Source organism: Cebus imitator, unplaced genomic scaffold (genome assembly GCF_001604975.1).
Source record: "Cebus imitator isolate Cc_AM_T3 unplaced genomic scaffold, Cebus_imitator-1.0 Scaffold475, whole genome shotgun sequence".
NCBI classification, from domain to species: domain Eukaryota; kingdom Metazoa; phylum Chordata; class Mammalia; order Primates; family Cebidae; genus Cebus; species Cebus imitator.
In genome coordinates this window covers 1,935,678-1,953,315 of record NW_016107790.1, presented here as the reverse complement: position 1 = coordinate 1,953,315, position 17,638 = coordinate 1,935,678, and the positions used below count along the sequence as shown (strand labels likewise).

General features: G+C 39.8%; 1 protein-coding gene and 1 long non-coding RNA gene across 5 annotated transcripts in view; one reads left to right on the top strand and one right to left on the bottom strand.

The window, feature by feature from the left end:
• The first annotated feature begins 222 nt into the window (after positions 1-222).
• Positions 223-11,245, top strand: LOC108292069. The gene is made up of 3 exons (XR_001820131.2): positions 223-313; positions 9,438-9,441; positions 11,232-11,245. It is a non-coding gene; the product is annotated as an uncharacterized LOC108292069 (long non-coding RNA).
• SNX5 (sorting nexin 5) overlaps positions 645-17,638 on the bottom strand; it is a 26,318-nt gene continuing 9,324 nt past the window's right edge. For 3 of the 4 annotated variants that reach the window (XM_017512677.1, XM_037732864.1, XM_017512679.2), the window contains 12 exons: positions 14,877-14,981; positions 12,865-12,975; positions 11,410-11,531; positions 9,937-10,060; positions 9,161-9,256; positions 8,030-8,135; positions 7,866-7,941; positions 6,805-6,844; positions 6,631-6,717; positions 4,935-5,094; positions 1,509-1,594; positions 645-846 (listed from right to left, as the gene is read on the bottom strand). In XM_017512677.1, the coding sequence (XP_017368166.1) occupies positions 796-846; positions 1,509-1,594; positions 4,935-5,094; positions 6,631-6,717; positions 6,805-6,844; positions 7,866-7,941; positions 8,030-8,135; positions 9,161-9,256; positions 9,937-10,060; positions 11,410-11,531; positions 12,865-12,975; positions 14,877-14,981 (1,164 nt within the window). In that variant the 3' untranslated portion in view covers positions 645-795. The remainder of the gene's footprint in view (positions 847-1,508; positions 1,595-4,934; positions 5,095-6,630; positions 6,718-6,804; positions 6,845-7,865; positions 7,942-8,029; positions 8,136-9,160; positions 9,257-9,936; positions 10,061-11,409; positions 11,532-12,864; positions 12,976-14,876; positions 14,982-17,638) is intronic. The other variant, XM_017512678.1, reaches the window with a different exon arrangement.

Here is a 17,638-nt window from a genome sequence, read left to right as displayed (position 1 = left end):
TCCTATAACCACGGCCAAAGCCTAGCACCATCTGCATTCCTGGGACACACCCTGGCTTTGGTTTCCACAAAAACAGGCCATATGTTAGTAGCACGATTATTTTATTATATACTTTTTATAAAAAACAAATGCCCAAAGACATACACCACCCCCTGCCCACCCCATGACCACTAGAGAGGCAGCTCATACCTTTCCTAATGTAGATCTGACCACATTGTTTCCATATATGCCCGTAGATACTTCTCTCCCCTCAAATATTTGTATCTCAAAAAAGGAGGTGCAAGAGTATATAAAGATAAATTTTCTTGTTGTTGTTACAGTGCGAACACCAGATGACTACCGGGGGCAAAACAAAAACACAAACCCCATCTTCAGTGAGGAATGGAAGGTCTGTCACCTGCTTCAAGTAGCTGAATCTCCTGCTGTAACTGGCTCCCTGACATTCATGGGTTTGTAGGGACATGGCCCAGGTGATTGCTTCTACTTGTTTCCAGAAGGCACATGTCTCCTATATCCTTTCTTAGTAACTAACTAAAGATGAACTACAGGAGAACCCAGTATTCAGATTCTGCCCAGAGGTATTAAATGCACAAGGAAAAATTAGTTATGTCCAAGTAGCAAGCAGTATTTTTAAACCAACATGGTTAAATGTTAAGATTTGTAGAAATCAAAATATTTATTCACATAATTTTAAACTAAAGTTGAAGCTAATAGATCTTCCGTGGTAATGATTTAAGTGCAAGTGATGCTTGGCTTTCTTTCACATTCATTTCTTTTCTTCAGAAGGAAGGCTTATCAGTTATTCTTGAACAAGTCAATACAGCTCTGCAAAAGGGAGACATTGTTCTGTGGGGAAAAAAAGTCAAGGCAGACCAATGAATGACTAAAACTTGCCATATACCTGTAACAACACAAGTCTACCAACATAGCTTTTCATGGGAGATTTAAAGTCAGCCAGAGTGAGCTGGCCCTTCTCTTCATTAAATCCCAGGTGAACTGCAAAGTACCACTCATAACAATTTCACGCAGGAGAGCTCCTCTCCCTCAGTGGATAAACCTACCAGCCCAAGGGCTGACGTTCGCTTCAGCACATCTGCCCTCACCTGCTTGCTCCCAAATGTGATCCTGGCTTACTTTAACTTCTTAGATGCTATGTAAGTGAATTGTTCTATGAAGGCGAAGGCCTTGGAAAGACAATAAAAGTTGCTAGAAATTAGGGCTGGGAGAGGTAGCTCAGGCCTATAATCCCAGAGCTTTGGGAGACCACAGCCGGTGGGTAGAACACCTGAGGTCAGGAGTAAGTCCAGCCTGGCCAACCTGGTGAAACCCCGTCTCCATTAAAAAAAAAAAAAAAGTTGCTAAAAATTAGTCATGGGTAACATTACAAATGAGACTACAAATAAACAATGAATGTCTCCCATCAACTAAGTACCACAGATGATTAATAACACACAAGGCCACCCCAACTGCCTGATGACACTGGGTTAGTAAATTGGGAAACAACTTACCCTGGCATGTTTTATTTCCAGTTCAGACATCTCAACTAGATTCTTTCTAAATGCTGCCACTCTCTTCCGTTTGAAATTTATCAGTTCTACAGGAAGAAAAAATGTTTATGAAACAAAGGAAAACTTAACAATTTCCATGGTCACTTTAACTACCAAATGGCATTCTTGAACATGTGATGTACGTCACTCACACCCTCTAAGTACCAGTGACTGGGGACAGGGCTGAAAAAGGGGTGATGGTGAGCCACATGCTTCACCAATGGCTTGTGACAACTCTTCTCAAAAGAAGACATACCAGGTTCGCGCAAACAATGTTCAGCATCACTAACCATTAGGGAAATGCAAATTAAAACCACAATGAGATTACCTCACACCTACTAGAATGGATTTTCTCAAAAAGATGAAAGATCAGTGTTGGCAACAATGCAGAGAAAAGGGAACTCTTCTACACCATTGCTGGGAATATAAATTAGTACAGCCATCATGGAAAATGGTATAGGGGTTCCTCAAAAAACTAAAAACAGAGCTCCCTTATGATTCAGCAAACCCACTTCTGGGAATGTAACAAATTACCTCAATGGGATATCTGTACTTCCATGTTCACTGCAACATTATTTACAATAGCCAAAATACAAAATCAATCGAGAAGTGTCCATTGATGGATGAACAAAACGTAGTACAGACATATAATACTATTCAGCCTTTAAAAGGAACAAAATTCTGTCATATGGGACAACATGGATGTGCCAGAACAGAGAAAGACAAGCATTACATGATCTGACTTATTAGGTAAAATCTTAAGCTGAACTCCTAAAGGTAGAGTATAGAATGATGGTTATCAGAGGATAAGGGTGGGGTGCTGGGGCAGATGGGAGTAAGAGAATGGGTACAAGGATGCAGCTAAACTCAAGGAATACGTTTTGATGTCTATTGCACAACAGGCGACTATAGTAAAAAATGTATACTGAAACAGTAAATTTCAAATGCACTACCACTGAAAAAGATATTACCTTGATCTAATGATTTCACATTATATACATGCATCAAAGCATCACACTGTATTTCCATAAAGGCAATACAATAACTTGTCGATTAAAAATAATACTTAAAACATCTTAAAATCCAAAACTGTGAAAACTGCTACTTGTATTCAAGACAGGACATGCTTCCTTTTCACCTACTACTGCCAACAGAATTCAGGATTAAAGACCTATTGGAAATTAAAACAAACAGAGAATATGCATGCCTTGCTCAAATTCCTTTATTAGCTCCCTGCCTTCCTCTAGACCTACACACATACGGGGGCTCCATACGCTAACTATTCACCGCCTGTGAAACCAGCCCTTGCCCACTGACTCAGCTATAGTCGGCTGAGCTACAAGTCTCAGAAAGCACTTGTACTAAAGGCAAACAGGTTAAGACCCACCAATCTCAGCATTCCACAGAACTTTATACTTTTTAGACAGTATACCTATCTTATTTTTGAATAGAGGATATAATCAACATGGGCAAAAAGTTTAGGCAGTAAAGACAGACCTAAATTGGCATCTTTTTAAAGCTTTGTTTTTTAATCTCCTCTAAAATTGCCAGAGCCATGAAACTAGCCTGTAAGATTTCAACTCAGTAGTTTTGAAGTGTGTACTTTTCTTGAAAACATAAGTTAGTTTTACAAAGAAAGCAGTCATTTTTTCAGGAACAGGGTAGCATGAAGGCTACTTTGGAAGAATACAGAAGACAGCCTCAGAGGCTGTCTACACATTTGCCAGGAAGCTCTGTGCCTTACAGTTAAGGCACTCACTGTATTATAATCCCAAACAGACAAAGACAAATGATTACAACTCTATATAAAGTCGATGTTCACCCCAGGTAGCTTCAAGTATATTGATGAATAGACCATTTCCAGATTACCCTACCACTGGGAAATAAGAAAAATTTGCAGAAAGCTACAAAAGATAGTAATTTTTCATGGAAACATGAAACTAGTCACATTCTGGGCAATCAATTCCAACATCTGCTCTGGCATGTTCCATGGCTCCTGAGAACCCAAGGGAAGATCCACACAATCCTCTTGGGTAAGGACTACATATGAAACGCATGTTCAATGGAAATGGTGAAAGCCCTCTGCTCAGAGAACTGAAATGGATAAGGCAAGAACCCTGTGGACATGGACCAGACTTGTGATCTCTGAAACTTGCATGTGTGTGCAATGGCATGCAAGTACACACGCACATACATTTCCTAGCTCAGTCCACTCAAAGGCACAGAGGCAGAGATACCCCAAAACAATGAGCATACTCAGATGCTAGTAACTCTTCCTGAAGAAAAAGAACCGTGGCTCCTTGAAGAAATGGCCAGTTTCAAGGCTGGGGTAGAGAATAAGATTAGCATAAACTATTGCTCTAAATAAAATGGAGGATGGGGTGTTACGCCCACATGCCAGCTTAACGGTGCTCCTACTGGCAAAGTCTGGACAAGCGTCAAATAACTTAGTAGTACAATAAATTCTAAACCATTTTAAAAACTAAAAATCCATGACTCTAATAAAAGATAATGGACATTTCTGAGAAAAGAGAAGGCTTTTTGTAGTAGGATGCCAGGTGTCAACTTGGGCAGGACAGCTTGAGCTGGAGATGAGGAAAATCGTCTTTTTGCAACCATCAGAGTAAAGGCTGGTTTAGGCAAGAATCATCAATACATGCTAAACCTAGGAAGAAAGTTTGATGAAGAGTAAGATATTTACATGGTCTTAAATTGCCTTACCACAGATTGATGCAGGTTAAAACAGTTAACTATGCTGTGGAGAAATTGGATTTGGATAATGTCTGACTGCGTAATCAAAATCACCACTATAAATGAAGGAGATAGACACACAATGTTTCCTCAGAAGTGACACCCCAAGAAAGGCTTATTACTTCTGCTAGGAACAAGCCAGCCAAAAGTGAGAAATACAGTATTTGGAAAGAGATTCTCTAAAAAGACTGCTATCGTTAAAAACTGAGAACCATTCCCTAATAGATAACAGGATGCAGTCCTACACTGGATCTTGTAGACATCAGGACAAACATGAGAATACAGACGGCAGACTGTAGTCTTAGAGTTAAGTTTATCACATCAAATAAGTGTACCGTAACCACACAAGAGAATGTCTTCAGTCTTAGGAAATATACGACAATGTTTTTAGGGCCAAAAGGAGTGTGGTGTACGCAACTTAATCTCAAATGGTACAGAAAAACCAGGTGTGCAATGTTTGTAGGCACACAAAAGCCATGAGGGTGACTGTGCATGTGCAAGTGATAAGGCAGATGGCATGAAGTCCTGACACTGGGTGAATGATACAGGGGTGTTTTTTGCACTATTTGTGCAAATTTTCTAAGTTTGAAGTTATTTTCAAATAAGAGTACAGAAAGAAAAATGTCTCTGCTCGACCTTCTTTTGCAGATTCAGAAAGCTGTTCAAATTTCTGGCAGCACTCCTGCTGGTGTGCCTCAGCCAACTTGACGTCTTTGCTCTTTAACCGGGCCTTATCCAGAGCTTTGTTTGAGTTCTCATAGTCAATGAGGGCTTTGGTGCGTCTGTATAAGAGATCCTGGGAAAAAAAATTAACAGGTATACATACTAAAATATCTAAACCAGTCTAAAGAATACTGCCCAAGTGACAATGTACCACCTGAGATGTTAGGTGGTAACAATCTACCTCTACACCTTCTCTCCCCCTATTTTTAAATCTCCAGCTTCAGCAAGGATGAGCAACACTGATAGCTTTGTTGAGAGCTTTTTTAGAATTCCTTATATCAAGTGACTACCCAAGAGTAAAAACAGAAGGGCTATTTTTTCCAGTTAATTCAATAAATAAAGGTAACTTTAAAAATTAAATATTTTTGTATCAAAACACATAGTCACTTCTGGGTAACTCAAGTTGAGCGCTGCTAAAATATAACTGGGCAACGAAGTAGCAAGAAACATAACCCTACCCTGCAAATCCTGCTCCTTCTGGTAATCTACCCTGGAGATCCACTTAGTCAGATATAATGGTTCTTTGCAATCTTTTTTCCAAGACGGAGTCTTGCTGTCACCCAGGCTGGAATGCAGTGGTGCGATCTCACTGCAACCTCTGCCTCTCAGGTTCAAATAATTCTCCTGCCTCAGCCTCCTGAGTAGCTGGGACTACAAGCACGCACCACCATGCCCAGCTGATGTTTGTATTTTTAGCAGAGATGGGGTTTCACAATGTTGGCCAGGCTGGTCTTGAACTCCTGACCTTGAACTCTTGAACTACCCACCTCGGCCTCCCAAAGTGCTGGGATTATAGGCGTGAGCCACTGCGCTCAGCCTCTTTGCAATCTTACAACAAAGTAGAAGTTACTTCAGTATCTAAATTCAGCAATTATGATGTATAGATTATACATTTAAAAATAGGTGAAATAATGAAAGATGGGTGAAACTATTAGACCTATTTTTGTATATACTCAAAAACTCTTTAGTGACCTCTTAATTCCATGGAAGTAGAAAATAAGCTAATAAAAACAGTGTTTTTAAAAACTCCAAGATTCAGAAAATATGCCAAAGGGCAAATTAACTAAAATAAAATTATATGATGAGGGAACAAATAAACTTTTACTCTTTTACTTTCTGATGACATTTCAGGACCACAGGCCTATCTAATTTTATTTAGCCTGATTTAATACATTTCACATAAAATTAAAACACATTTGTTTAGACCATTACGGACAGTGAAGAATGCATGTTTCATTTCCAAAGATTATTCTGTCTGCTTACCACTTCATCTATCTATATATATTATAAACAATGCTTCACGGCTCAAAGGCTACAGGGATACTTGCAATTCAATAAAAACTCCCAAACCTTCTCTGCCCCAGAAGTAGCCCTTTCTGCATGTTACGTCCCACATCAATGACCTAGAATATCCCAAACTATTACCTGTCTACACCACACAACCCCTACAGCACTGTCAGATATACAAGCCTATAAGGATACAACATTAGATGTCATTTATAAAAACAAGTCTGATAAATTTTTATTTTTCCCCTTTGCATAAAGCAACTTTTTAAACAGACTTCTTGTCTTGTACTGCTCTGATAAGCTAAGCAACTTCTTTTCCTACCTTAGCAGCTTCGATGTTAAGCATGTAGTATCGGAGGAGCTCTGTTAGCTTTAAATCTTCATCTGATGAGACTCGACCCTCTACTTTCTATATAGAAAAGGAACGGTCACCATCAAGGCAGAAAGCTACAGATTATAAAATATACATTATGAAGACCAACACAAAAATCCTTACCCTAAGTTTTTCAAATAGCTCAGCAACCTTCAATAGGTACCTGGAAGTATACACATAATTTTGGCTTAAGGTCTTAAATCACCTATAAAATATGCTCTTACCAGTGTGCAAGACATGAATGGGTTAACTCAGGAGTCCTAGCCTTTGGCACTTCAGCATTAATTTAAAAGTAGTGCTCTCACTTCAACCGGCCCAAAATAATAGAGATAATGGTCACAAAATTACACACATTTACAGCACCACACTCAGTGGCATCAGCCTCTTGGTGTCCCTTCTGTTATCCTGCCATGTATCCAAATATTCTTATTAAATGCCAATGCTGTGTTAACTAAGGTTGGGTTTAATGAGCTCTGCTATGGGCATCCCAAAGCAGTAAATACATTAATTCATCATGGTTCTCCCATTAGCCTCTCAATTTCAAGTCACAAGTAGTATCACCTGTTTTGCCAAGCCTAGATGTTAAGTAAAATATTGCCTTACACTAGAAATGCCCAGGATGGAGAAACTGAAACACATACATAAGTGAAGAGTGAAAACAGAAAGATTTTTAATTCAATGAATGAATGTAATTTCAGAAAATTGTGCATCAAACTGGCTATCAGACTGAGGTCATTACATTATTCTTCAGACCATCACAACCAAATCTCTTCAAGATCCAGGGACAGAGGCACATGATCTCAGGATCTCCTGGGGCTGCAGCCCAGCCCAAAAAGGTAGTCCAGGGCATTACCAGGCAAAATGGCAAGCACCAATCACCAGGTAAACTCTCTCAACCCCCAAAACTAAAGCAAACAGGCTTTTTAAGTGTGATAGAAACTACTGCTTGGACCACATTAACCATATTTATTTATATATAGAAGAGCCCAAGTCCCCTACAATTATCTTACAAGCGTCTTATGTACAGAGAACATGTAAGATGAGTGCTGGAGACTTGCCTTAGCAAGCTTGTAACTCCAGAGCAGGATGGAAACCATGGTAGTCTTTACTCATTTATGCTTTTAGTTATATCACTTAGCATTCTTCAATTAAGTTAGAGGAAATGCTTTTCCAAAAAAACTTACTTTTTGATGACTGTGGGCTCTTCTAAAGCCAGGCTATGTAAGCAGGCTGCAGTGTGGATATAGTCATCGGCAACATCTGCAGAAACAAGGACAGCTCTTTTTATCCAAACAACAGCCAGGCTCATCAGCAAAGCTCTAAGTTACTAATGGTAAATGATATTTACTTTTATGAGATCTGGTCATTTTGTCAGCTTTCACACAAGAATCTTTGATCCTATTGTAATAGTTAATAAGGAAGTTCTTCTCTTGTTCAAAGAAGTCATCTACCTCCTAGAAGAAAAAAAAATAAACATGAATATAAAGTTTAACCTCTACAGATGAGAGAATTACAAATTTATGATACTATTTCGTAACCAAGGCTGGCAAAAATCCAAGGGCTGGCAGAAAATGTATACAGAAGAACCATTTAACAATCACCAGCAAAACTGGCATCCTCTCTAACACCCAGCAATTTTACACTAGTACAATGGTTCTATCAGGTGGAACATGGCCACTTAGCTGTTGATACCTATCTGTGTGAGAATGAGTTTTTTTTCCTCTTGACTTGGTTGCTTTCAGACTGAGAGGAAATCTTGATTATCTGGTAGACACTGGCAAAGGATGTCAATGCCAAACATCCCATAATGCCTGGATACAGGACAGTCCCAGACACCTTAAACTGCACCAAGTTTAAGTCCGACTTTCCAAATTTCTGACGATGCCTTCTCTACTTAGCACCTGTATTCTGGGCTCCCTGGAGTGGCAAAGCCAGATCTAACAGATGATAACTGTAAGGGTAACTCAGTTACAAAGGAATGAGAAGGCCCAGAAGTAAGCAAGTAAATCATTCCTGTGAGGATAATGAAAATGTTAGGAAGATTTTGTATTCTTATCTTAGTGCTAACACCTTAAAAACCCGTATGGAAATAAAATCTAAAATTTGGTTACTTAGTTGTATCAGCTAGGTTACACGTCAATGCTTCTCTACCACCTGTAGCTGGTGACCAAACCGGACAGTGTAGCTCTGAGAACGGCATAAAATACGATCTTGTACTTTATTTTAGAAATTCACTGAGTAATCTCCCTACTTATAGAAAAGGAGAAAATGAAGCCAAGTGTGGAAAGGTTCACATTGAGTTTCCTGGGAGAGAACAAGGTGCTTTGGGAAATAGGTGAAAATTAAGTAGATGAAAATTACCAAAATTTAAAGAAAGCTTGCATTTCTTGTAAGTTAACCATCTGTTTCACAAGTATCTCTTTCAAAGAAAAGATTCCCAATTAAGTCAAAAATTTTCACGAACAGCCAAGTCACTTACCTTAACTCCAGTAAAAAGGACTTCATCAGCACTTTTCACCACACTTTTGAAGAAGCCACCAAACACCTCTTTAGTATTTTTCCGCCTAACACTTAGCTAAAGGAAGAAAATTCCAAAGAACAGCTTATATGATACGTATTTTTCTAGGTTCTTTTAAAGAAGTTCTGACTAACATTTCAAGGAATCCTTTTCATTAGTATGGGCAAATGCATAAAGTATTTTTAATTTTGCCTTAACTTCCAAGCTTAAAACATCTCATGGCTAAATCTCAACATAGATAGGTCATCTAATTCTAAAAGACTTAAGAGATTTTGAAAGACTCACTAAAAGAGCTAAGTCTTAGTGGCTCTGAAATCCTTGGGAAAATTACTGTTCTATCCATATTAAGTAGCAAAAACCAAAACATGTTAAAAAGAAAAACACCCTAAGAGTCGTCTTTCAACAAAAAGTGTAGCCAGGAAGAAAATAAATTTACACTAATTTTAATTCCTTTAAAATGAAATTAGTTAAGTTTGGGATTGTTAGGAAATTAAGGGATGTTTGGGATTGTTAATCTCTTAAAAAGAAACCTAGCTTTTGGAAGGGGAAAGGCAAAATTTTCCTTAAGCAGAATTTTACAAAATTGTTTTACACAATGAAGGAAAAGCAGCATCTAAAAAGGTTTTCATTGTGTAAGAAATTTCAAAACTTTAGTCGATTTTTTAGAAACTATCTAGTACATTTTGAAAGTATAAACATTTGAAATGGCCTATCAAAACAGAACTAAAATGCCTTACATCCTGATCATATTCCAGGAAAACATGAAAGTTGCGATCTTTACTGAGAACAGGGTGAGAAGAAAGCCGCTGAAGAAAGACTTCATGGGAGGACACAGTCTTCTTAAAAACAGCGAGATATTCACTGGAAAGAGATGTGCACATGGTATTCAGTTGGCACAGCTCAATTACCTGACCAATAAATACTACTCCTGGTTAGTTCTATGGCTCTGCTCATGCCACCAATGCAACTGGACCAAACAGTGTTTCAGTATAACCTGGTGTCTAGTTAGATACATAAGGCAGCTGACATTTTTTAATCTGTGGAATAAGCCTATGGAGGAAAGCAATGTTGTCATTGGGTTTGATGGATCAAGTCCATGGGCTCCCAAATCTACACACAATTACTGTTATTTAGTAGCCACACAACATCTGTTTCTGTAAAGCAATGAAAACCCTTTAACTCTGATGCCTGAGTATACAATACCGCATGATTTGAGGAAGCTGAAAATTAACAGAAATTATAAAGCAGCTCTATCTCAACCTACACATTAAAGGTCACTTTAAAATTCCTAAAGGTAAAAACTTGGGTATGTTGTGTTCGATGTGCCTCATTCCCCAGAGCTGATAGCCACTCAAGTATGTGCTAAATGCTTTCAGTGCCTGGAGGTCTGAGTGCTGCCCTAGATGACACAGGGGTTTGGGGAGGGGGAGATGATGGCAGAAGGGAGGGGTGAGTACTTTTCAGCTGAGATGAGGAAGTGCAAGGATAGATTCTAAAGAAACTTTCCAATAATCTATTTTTGTTTGAAAAAAATTAAATGACAGGTTGGGCATGGTGGCTCATGCCCATAATTCCAACATTTTTGGGAGGCTGAGGCCGGCAGACAGGCGAATTACCTGACATCAGGAATTCAAAACCAGCCTGGACATCACGGTGAAACCCTGTTGCTACAAAAATCCAGCTACTCTGGAGGCTGAGGCAGGAGAATAGCTTGAACCCGGGAGGCAGAGGTTACAGTGAGCTGAGATCTCACCACTGTACTCCAGCCTGGGCAGCACAGCCAGACTCTGTCTCAAAAAAAACCTCATGTAACAGCTTTCATTACATTCTCCTGTAGTTTCTTCTAAAATTCTGGTAACCAAGCTTCAGAAAGAAAAGCTTTGTAGATTTTGAGCAATTTATAAAGACATAAAAGTTTATTTCCTCACTGTGCCAGACTAGCATCCCTAATAAGTATGCTCTACATATGAGAAAAAACAACTAGTCTATCAGGTATTAGTGCCAATGGCCTCCAATGAATCAATGTGTGAAGTACAAACACCATGTCCCACACTATGCAAGATATACTACTAGTTTTAGAAAAGGACACTAGGGACCTAATTAACACCTACACTTAAACAAAATTAAGTCAGGTTCTTCTGCTTATTTCTGTACACAGCACCAATTTTCTACTTCTCAAAAGACAGAGTCCACCAAGAAAATCCACTTACGCTTCCAGTTCTTGTTTCATCTTGGCAAATTCTTCTTTGGTCATAGACCCTTCACCTTCTCCTAGTTTCTGCATCTTCTCTCGAGGACCATCGAAGTCAGGCTTTGTAGGAGCAGGCGGAATCTGCAGCAGAGGCAGGAATTCATAAGCCTCTTGTCCCAGCAGCGAGGTTTTCTAGTTGGTGCCTCATTTCTACTCTTGCTGGTCCATAGGAAACAACCACTCCACTCCTGTGGGGCTATTTGAAAGTCAACTCCTGTTTTTTTCTTAGCCTTATTTCTTCTGGCCATTTAAAAGGAAGTGTCTTCCTGAGAGTTGCGTATTCGACTTTGATGGCAATCATTTGGTCAGTTTATCCATTACAGACAATCGTTCAGAGCACAACAATGTCTACACTGCTTCAATGTTGGCCTAAAACTAGTATAATTAATGCTAAACACCAACAATTAGCCATCAAGATTATAAAGTCTCTAGTATTCCAAAGGGATTTTTTCCTAATCCCTAAGGATAATCAAGAGCTCTAATTTTGAATGAACAGAACATATCTAAATATAAGCTTCGTACTAGTTTCATTCAATTATTAAGAAATCATCATTTGGACAGATTCTTCAGTCTGCCTGGCAGGACAAAATCCATGGAAATCTCCTTTACAATCAGCTAAGTCTCTGTTCCTGTAGCCAAGAATTAATGATCAAGGACAAAAGTTTTTGGGAAAACAGAATATCATTCTGGCACCCAGGCTGGCGGGAAGTGGCGTGACCTTGGCTCACTGCAACCTCTGCCTCCCAGGTTCAAGTGATTCTGTGCCTCAGCCTCCCCAGTAGCTGGGACTACAGGCATGCACCACCACACTCAGCTATATTTTTGGTACAGACAGATCTCAGTATGTTGCTCAGGCAGGTCTTGAAACCCTGAGCTTAGGTGATCCAACCACCTTGGCTTCCCAAAGCCCTAGGATTACAGGCATGCCCTTCTTCAGCACTTTTTGAGAAATCTTATCACATACTATTACCAATACTAATGTTTCCCAGAAATCAATTCTACTGACGTTGGAAACAACATACCATTATAAAAAGACTTCTTAGAAGAATTATAAATAATGTCTTATTTATAATTCTTCTAAGAAGTCTTATTTATAAGAAGTCTTATTTACCTTTAGGTTTGGTTTTTCTATGGTATGTTGTAAAGTCATTTATTTACATCAACAGTGTAAAGTCATTACACTGTTTACACCCTTTTACAACATAAATAATGTAAGCCTGTATGCATCACCGCAAAGCTGTAACACTATTCCTTCACATATTTTCCACTTGACCAATAGTTAGCAAATGCTCCAGTAGGTAGATGAAATTAAACTTTTCACAATCTATTATAAAAAAAAAAGTGGATATAAGTCTCTTTAAACTAAATGAACAGCAAGGCAGAACTAGCTTATTTAGTTTTCTAACACACTCACAATAAGCCCAGCATAGTCTGTTGTTTCAATAAGAGTGTCATGTAGCCACACAAAGTCTTCATGTTGCCTTGTAACAGAAAACTCTGGGCTCTGAAACGTGGGCAGCGTGGTCTGTAAAGAAAGAAAGATGTTAACTGGTAACCACCACTTGTTGATAAGTGACTTAAGTTTCCTGGGCTGCACAGTGGGAAAATTCTGCATAATACACCATAATATGATCCAGTAAACGAGAAAGCAGTAATACATGATCTCCCGTCATGAAAGGCATAGCTAAGATTCAATCTGAACTCTACGGATTCCCCCCCAAATTCCACCTTACTGAAGCTTGTAATGAATATCCAATCAAAGAATCTACTGGTAGAAGTAGTTCAGTTCCAGGAAGGTAAATCACCACCCTATTTTTTTGTTTGTTTTTGTGTATTTTTTTTTGTTTACATAATTTTTGGGACAGGGTCTGGCTGTCATCCAGGCTGGAGCACAGTGGTACAATGCTGACTCACTGCAACCTCTGCCTTCCAGGCTCTCAAGCCATCCTCCCACCTCAGCCTCCTCAGTAGCTGGAACTACAGGTGCACGCTACCACATCCAGCTACTTTTTATATTTTTGAAAGAGACAGGTTTTTTGGCATGTTGCCCAAGCTCAAGTGATCTGCCTGTTTTGGCCTCCTGAGGTGCTAGGATTACAGGTGCAAGCCACCCAACCCAGCCCCAAATTCTACTTTTATAAATCTGAATTTGGCCGGGCACAGTGACTCATGCCTGTAATCCCAGCACTTTGGGAGGCTGAGGCAGGCCGTTCACAAGGTTAGGAGTTCGGGACCAGCCTGACCAACATGGTGAAACCCCATCTCTAGTAGAAATAAAATATCAGTGAGGCATGCTGGCAGATGTCTGTAATTCCAGCTACTCAGGAGGCTGAGGCAGGAGAATCGCTTGAACCTGGCAGGCAAAGCTGAGATCACACCATTGCAGCCCAGCTTGAGTGACAGAGCAAGGGTCCATCTCAAAAAAAAAAAAAAAAAAAAAAAAAAAAAAAAAAAAAAAAAAAAAAAAAAAAAGGCCTGAATTTACCCCCAACTTATGACAAAAAAGAAAAGTAAATTAAAACAAAACAGAAAAAAACCCTCTTAGCTTTAACTTTACAGTTCTAAAAATTGTCCCTGACTTCCTTCCTTTTACTCCAGTCAATGCTGATTTTACCTTCTCTGATCTGGTAAGCTCAGGCAGCAAATTATGTCACCAGTCTTTAGACTGCCTCAGAATGACTGAAGTATGCTATTCAAGCCACCCAGGCATTAAGAAAAAAAACACGTGGGAAAGGTCCTTCCCAATTTAGTAAATACTGAAAAAACAAGCTACAGAGAGAAACTTCCCTTGGATGCAAATTAAAAACAAAGTTGGGGTCAGGCGTAGTAGCTCTGGCTTCCGCTTTCAATCCCAGCACTTTGGGGAAGTTGAGGCGGGTGCATCACCTGAGGTCAGGAGTTTTTGAGACCAGCCTGGCCAACATGGTGAAACTGCATCTCTACTAAAAATACAAAAACTAGCCGGGCACAGTGGTATACACCTGTAATCTCAGCTACTCTGGTGCCCAAAGCACGAGAATCACTTGAACCTGGGAGGCATGGACTGCAGTGAGATGTTGCCACTTCATTCCAGCCTGGGCAACAGAATGAGACAATCTTTTAAACAACAACAACAACAAAACACCACACACTAAGGTGGAAGATGTGAGCTGCATCACTTTGGCTGGCACACTTCCTCATGAAGCACAGTATAGGCCACACAAGATCGGCAATGCCTACAGCCTAGGGCTCTGCCCCAGCAGAATGCTGCTCCCGCAATGGCACTCACCTGATGTGTACTGTGAGATAAATTAGGGAGGTTCTCACTTAACAATAGTGCTACCCTGTAAACACCAACTGTTTCAAGCTCAGGGAACCTCTTAAATCCACTGTGAATAACAAGGCTGCAACCCAGCACTGTATGTATTACCACTGTATATTACTTACCTTTGTGTGCACTGTAAATTTGACCTTATCTCTCTCACTGAGCGCATCTGGTATGTCAATCTGGAGCGAGGGATCAACATTCAGGTCCACAGATACAGATCTCAGCTGAAATACATTTTTTCAGTATTAGTTCCAAACTCATTTAGCCCTAAAAAATTATTCCAAAAATGAGAAGTAGTTATTGAAAAGCAGTTTATATGTAGATCATTTAGAAATGTCAGTTGAGACATTCTAAGTTGATTTGAAACTGAGGGGAAACCTGCTCTTCAAATGCATTGGTATAGACAATATGCATTTAGTCTTTTCTTCAAGACTAAAAACTTACGTACTTAACCTCTAAAACCTGTAAATCTGGTCAATCTGCTACAAAGACTAAATATATTCACTAAAAGCACATGGATTACTTAGAAGTTTTAAGTACTTCCCTTTTTCCTTAAGCACTGTATATTTATAATTCTGAAAGCCAGAGGGAGCCTGCAACAATGGCTGTCCTCAAAGAAAGAAAAGCTCAAGTAGTCACCAGAAGCTGATTTTAACACCAGCTATTAGTAAGATCACAACAGATATGGTAGAGCCTTCACATCTCATTGTAAGTACTTTTCTTCCAAATGAATTCTTGATGACTCCTATGAAATATCTGCTTGTTTGGCTTAAATTTTCACATGTCCATTTGTGAGATATCTGCAAACAAAGATAAAGCTTCAAGGTCAGAGACTTCATTTGATCATAACTGTGACTCCAGCTCTGGCATGTTTTCTTATAAGAGCTTCCTTCCTTCTGCTAAGTTAACACTGGCGAAACACAGCCTTTAAAAATACCTCAAACCATTAACTGAGATGTGATTGCAAAGGGATACCAACCACTCTACTGATCTTATGCTTATCTGTCAAGGTCAGTCAGGCCAAAGAATAGGAATAAAGAGAGCAAGACACAAGAAGTAGCCATGGACTCTGGAGGAGACATAAGATAGCTCAACAGAAAAGGTCTAAGGTGCGTTTCCCAGAGCACAAGAGCTGCCACCACATTTCCTAAGATTCCATTTCCTAAAGAAGTCACAAACCCTGACTTTTGGCCCTGCTCAACTGAATATACTGACAATTCCATTTTTGCTCACTGCAAGCCCAGCAAACTCAGTGAGCCTGTGAACTCCACAAGGGATACCCTTGGAATTCGAATAGGAGGACCCAAGGGGCATATAATCAAGTAAGTGGGACTCACTTAAGCACCACAGTCAAAGCTACAATGGATGCTACCAGCTGCTTTAGCGGCTGCTTTTTTGTTCCACTTAATAATCATCTTGTTTTTGTCCTTTTTCCCATAATCCCAACCATGCAGAGGTAATACACAAGGACTAAACATATTTTTCGTTTTAGAATGTGATCAAGACAAAACGAAGAAAACCACTAGGTTCTGAGTGACTGCAGCTACAGCACATGAAACATCTGAGCTTCACTAGCAGACATTTTGCCTAGACATTTTACTCTAGGCTCGCTGCACAGCAGTGCTAGCGGCTTTGTGTTTCAGTCCTGGGACCCGGCAGCTGCTTTTGGTGCTCAGCTGCTAGGAAGCCCCTCTCGGTGAGCTCGTTGGAGCTTGAACCCATTGTCACCTCTCCGACTCACCGGCAAAAAAGGGTTGAAGCAGACATTTTACTCTCGGAAGGTATTCAAGCAAAAATCCAATCACCTGACATGATAGTCTTAACCACCAAATAAGCAAATAATTCAATTCTGTATTTGGACCTTAAAGAACTGTCTAAAAGGGAATACTGGCAAAATTCCCTCAGCATCCAGGCCATCACCAACTCAGTGTCCCCCAGTCAGTTAAATGAACTTTCTCATACTGTAGCATGTAACCCTCCAGATGAGACAAACATGGGTAAAGTTGTGAAATGATTAGAGCTCAGTCAGCATTTGTATCCTCACTCAGGAAGCACCAACTATGACTAAAAGTTTAGCATTCCTTCTTATGTTTAGTCAAAAACCTACTCCATAGTGCTACAGAACTTGCTAAATAACTCCCAGGCTCTATTCTTCTGCTCACCTGCCTCGCTTCCATCCCCCTAAGTTTGAAGCACCCAGAGTACTCCTTAGCCCTGCTGGCCAAGTCTCTGACTTAGGCCACAGATGTTAGTATGCTTACAGTGGCCGTTTATAGCAGTTGACAAGCAGGCCTCTGAATCAAGTCTGTCCTTGGGCATGCCAGACCTTTGCCATATAAAGTTTTACCTCTTTTCCAGATCCCTTAGGTCACCTGTAAGAATCAAATTGAAAACATACCTACTCTCAAATAATGTAATTTAAGTTTTAAAACTGACTTTTGGCTGGGTGTGGTGGTTCACGCCTATAATCCCAAGCACTTTGGGAGGCCAAGGTGGGAGGATTGCTTGAGGTCAGCAGTTAAAAAAACAACCTGGGCGATATCATGAGACGTCATCTCTATTTAAGAATTAAAAAATTTTTTTTTCAGAAACCTGACTTTTGTACATTTCCCTTGAAACTACTGCCTCACGTATTCAAAGTTTTGGGTAAAGTTTCAGTTCATGATGAACTTCCCTACCAGATCAATCCTTACAATATGGACTATAATCAGCCTTCATGGTAAACAAGAGGCAAACAAGCACAGCCTCATTTGAAAAGCACATTTTCAACTGTTCTTAAGAAATCTGGCCCAGCCCAGTGGCTCACGCTTGTAATCCCAGCACTTTGGGAGGCTGAGGCGGGCGGATCACGAGGTCAAGAGATCGAGACCATCCTGGCCAA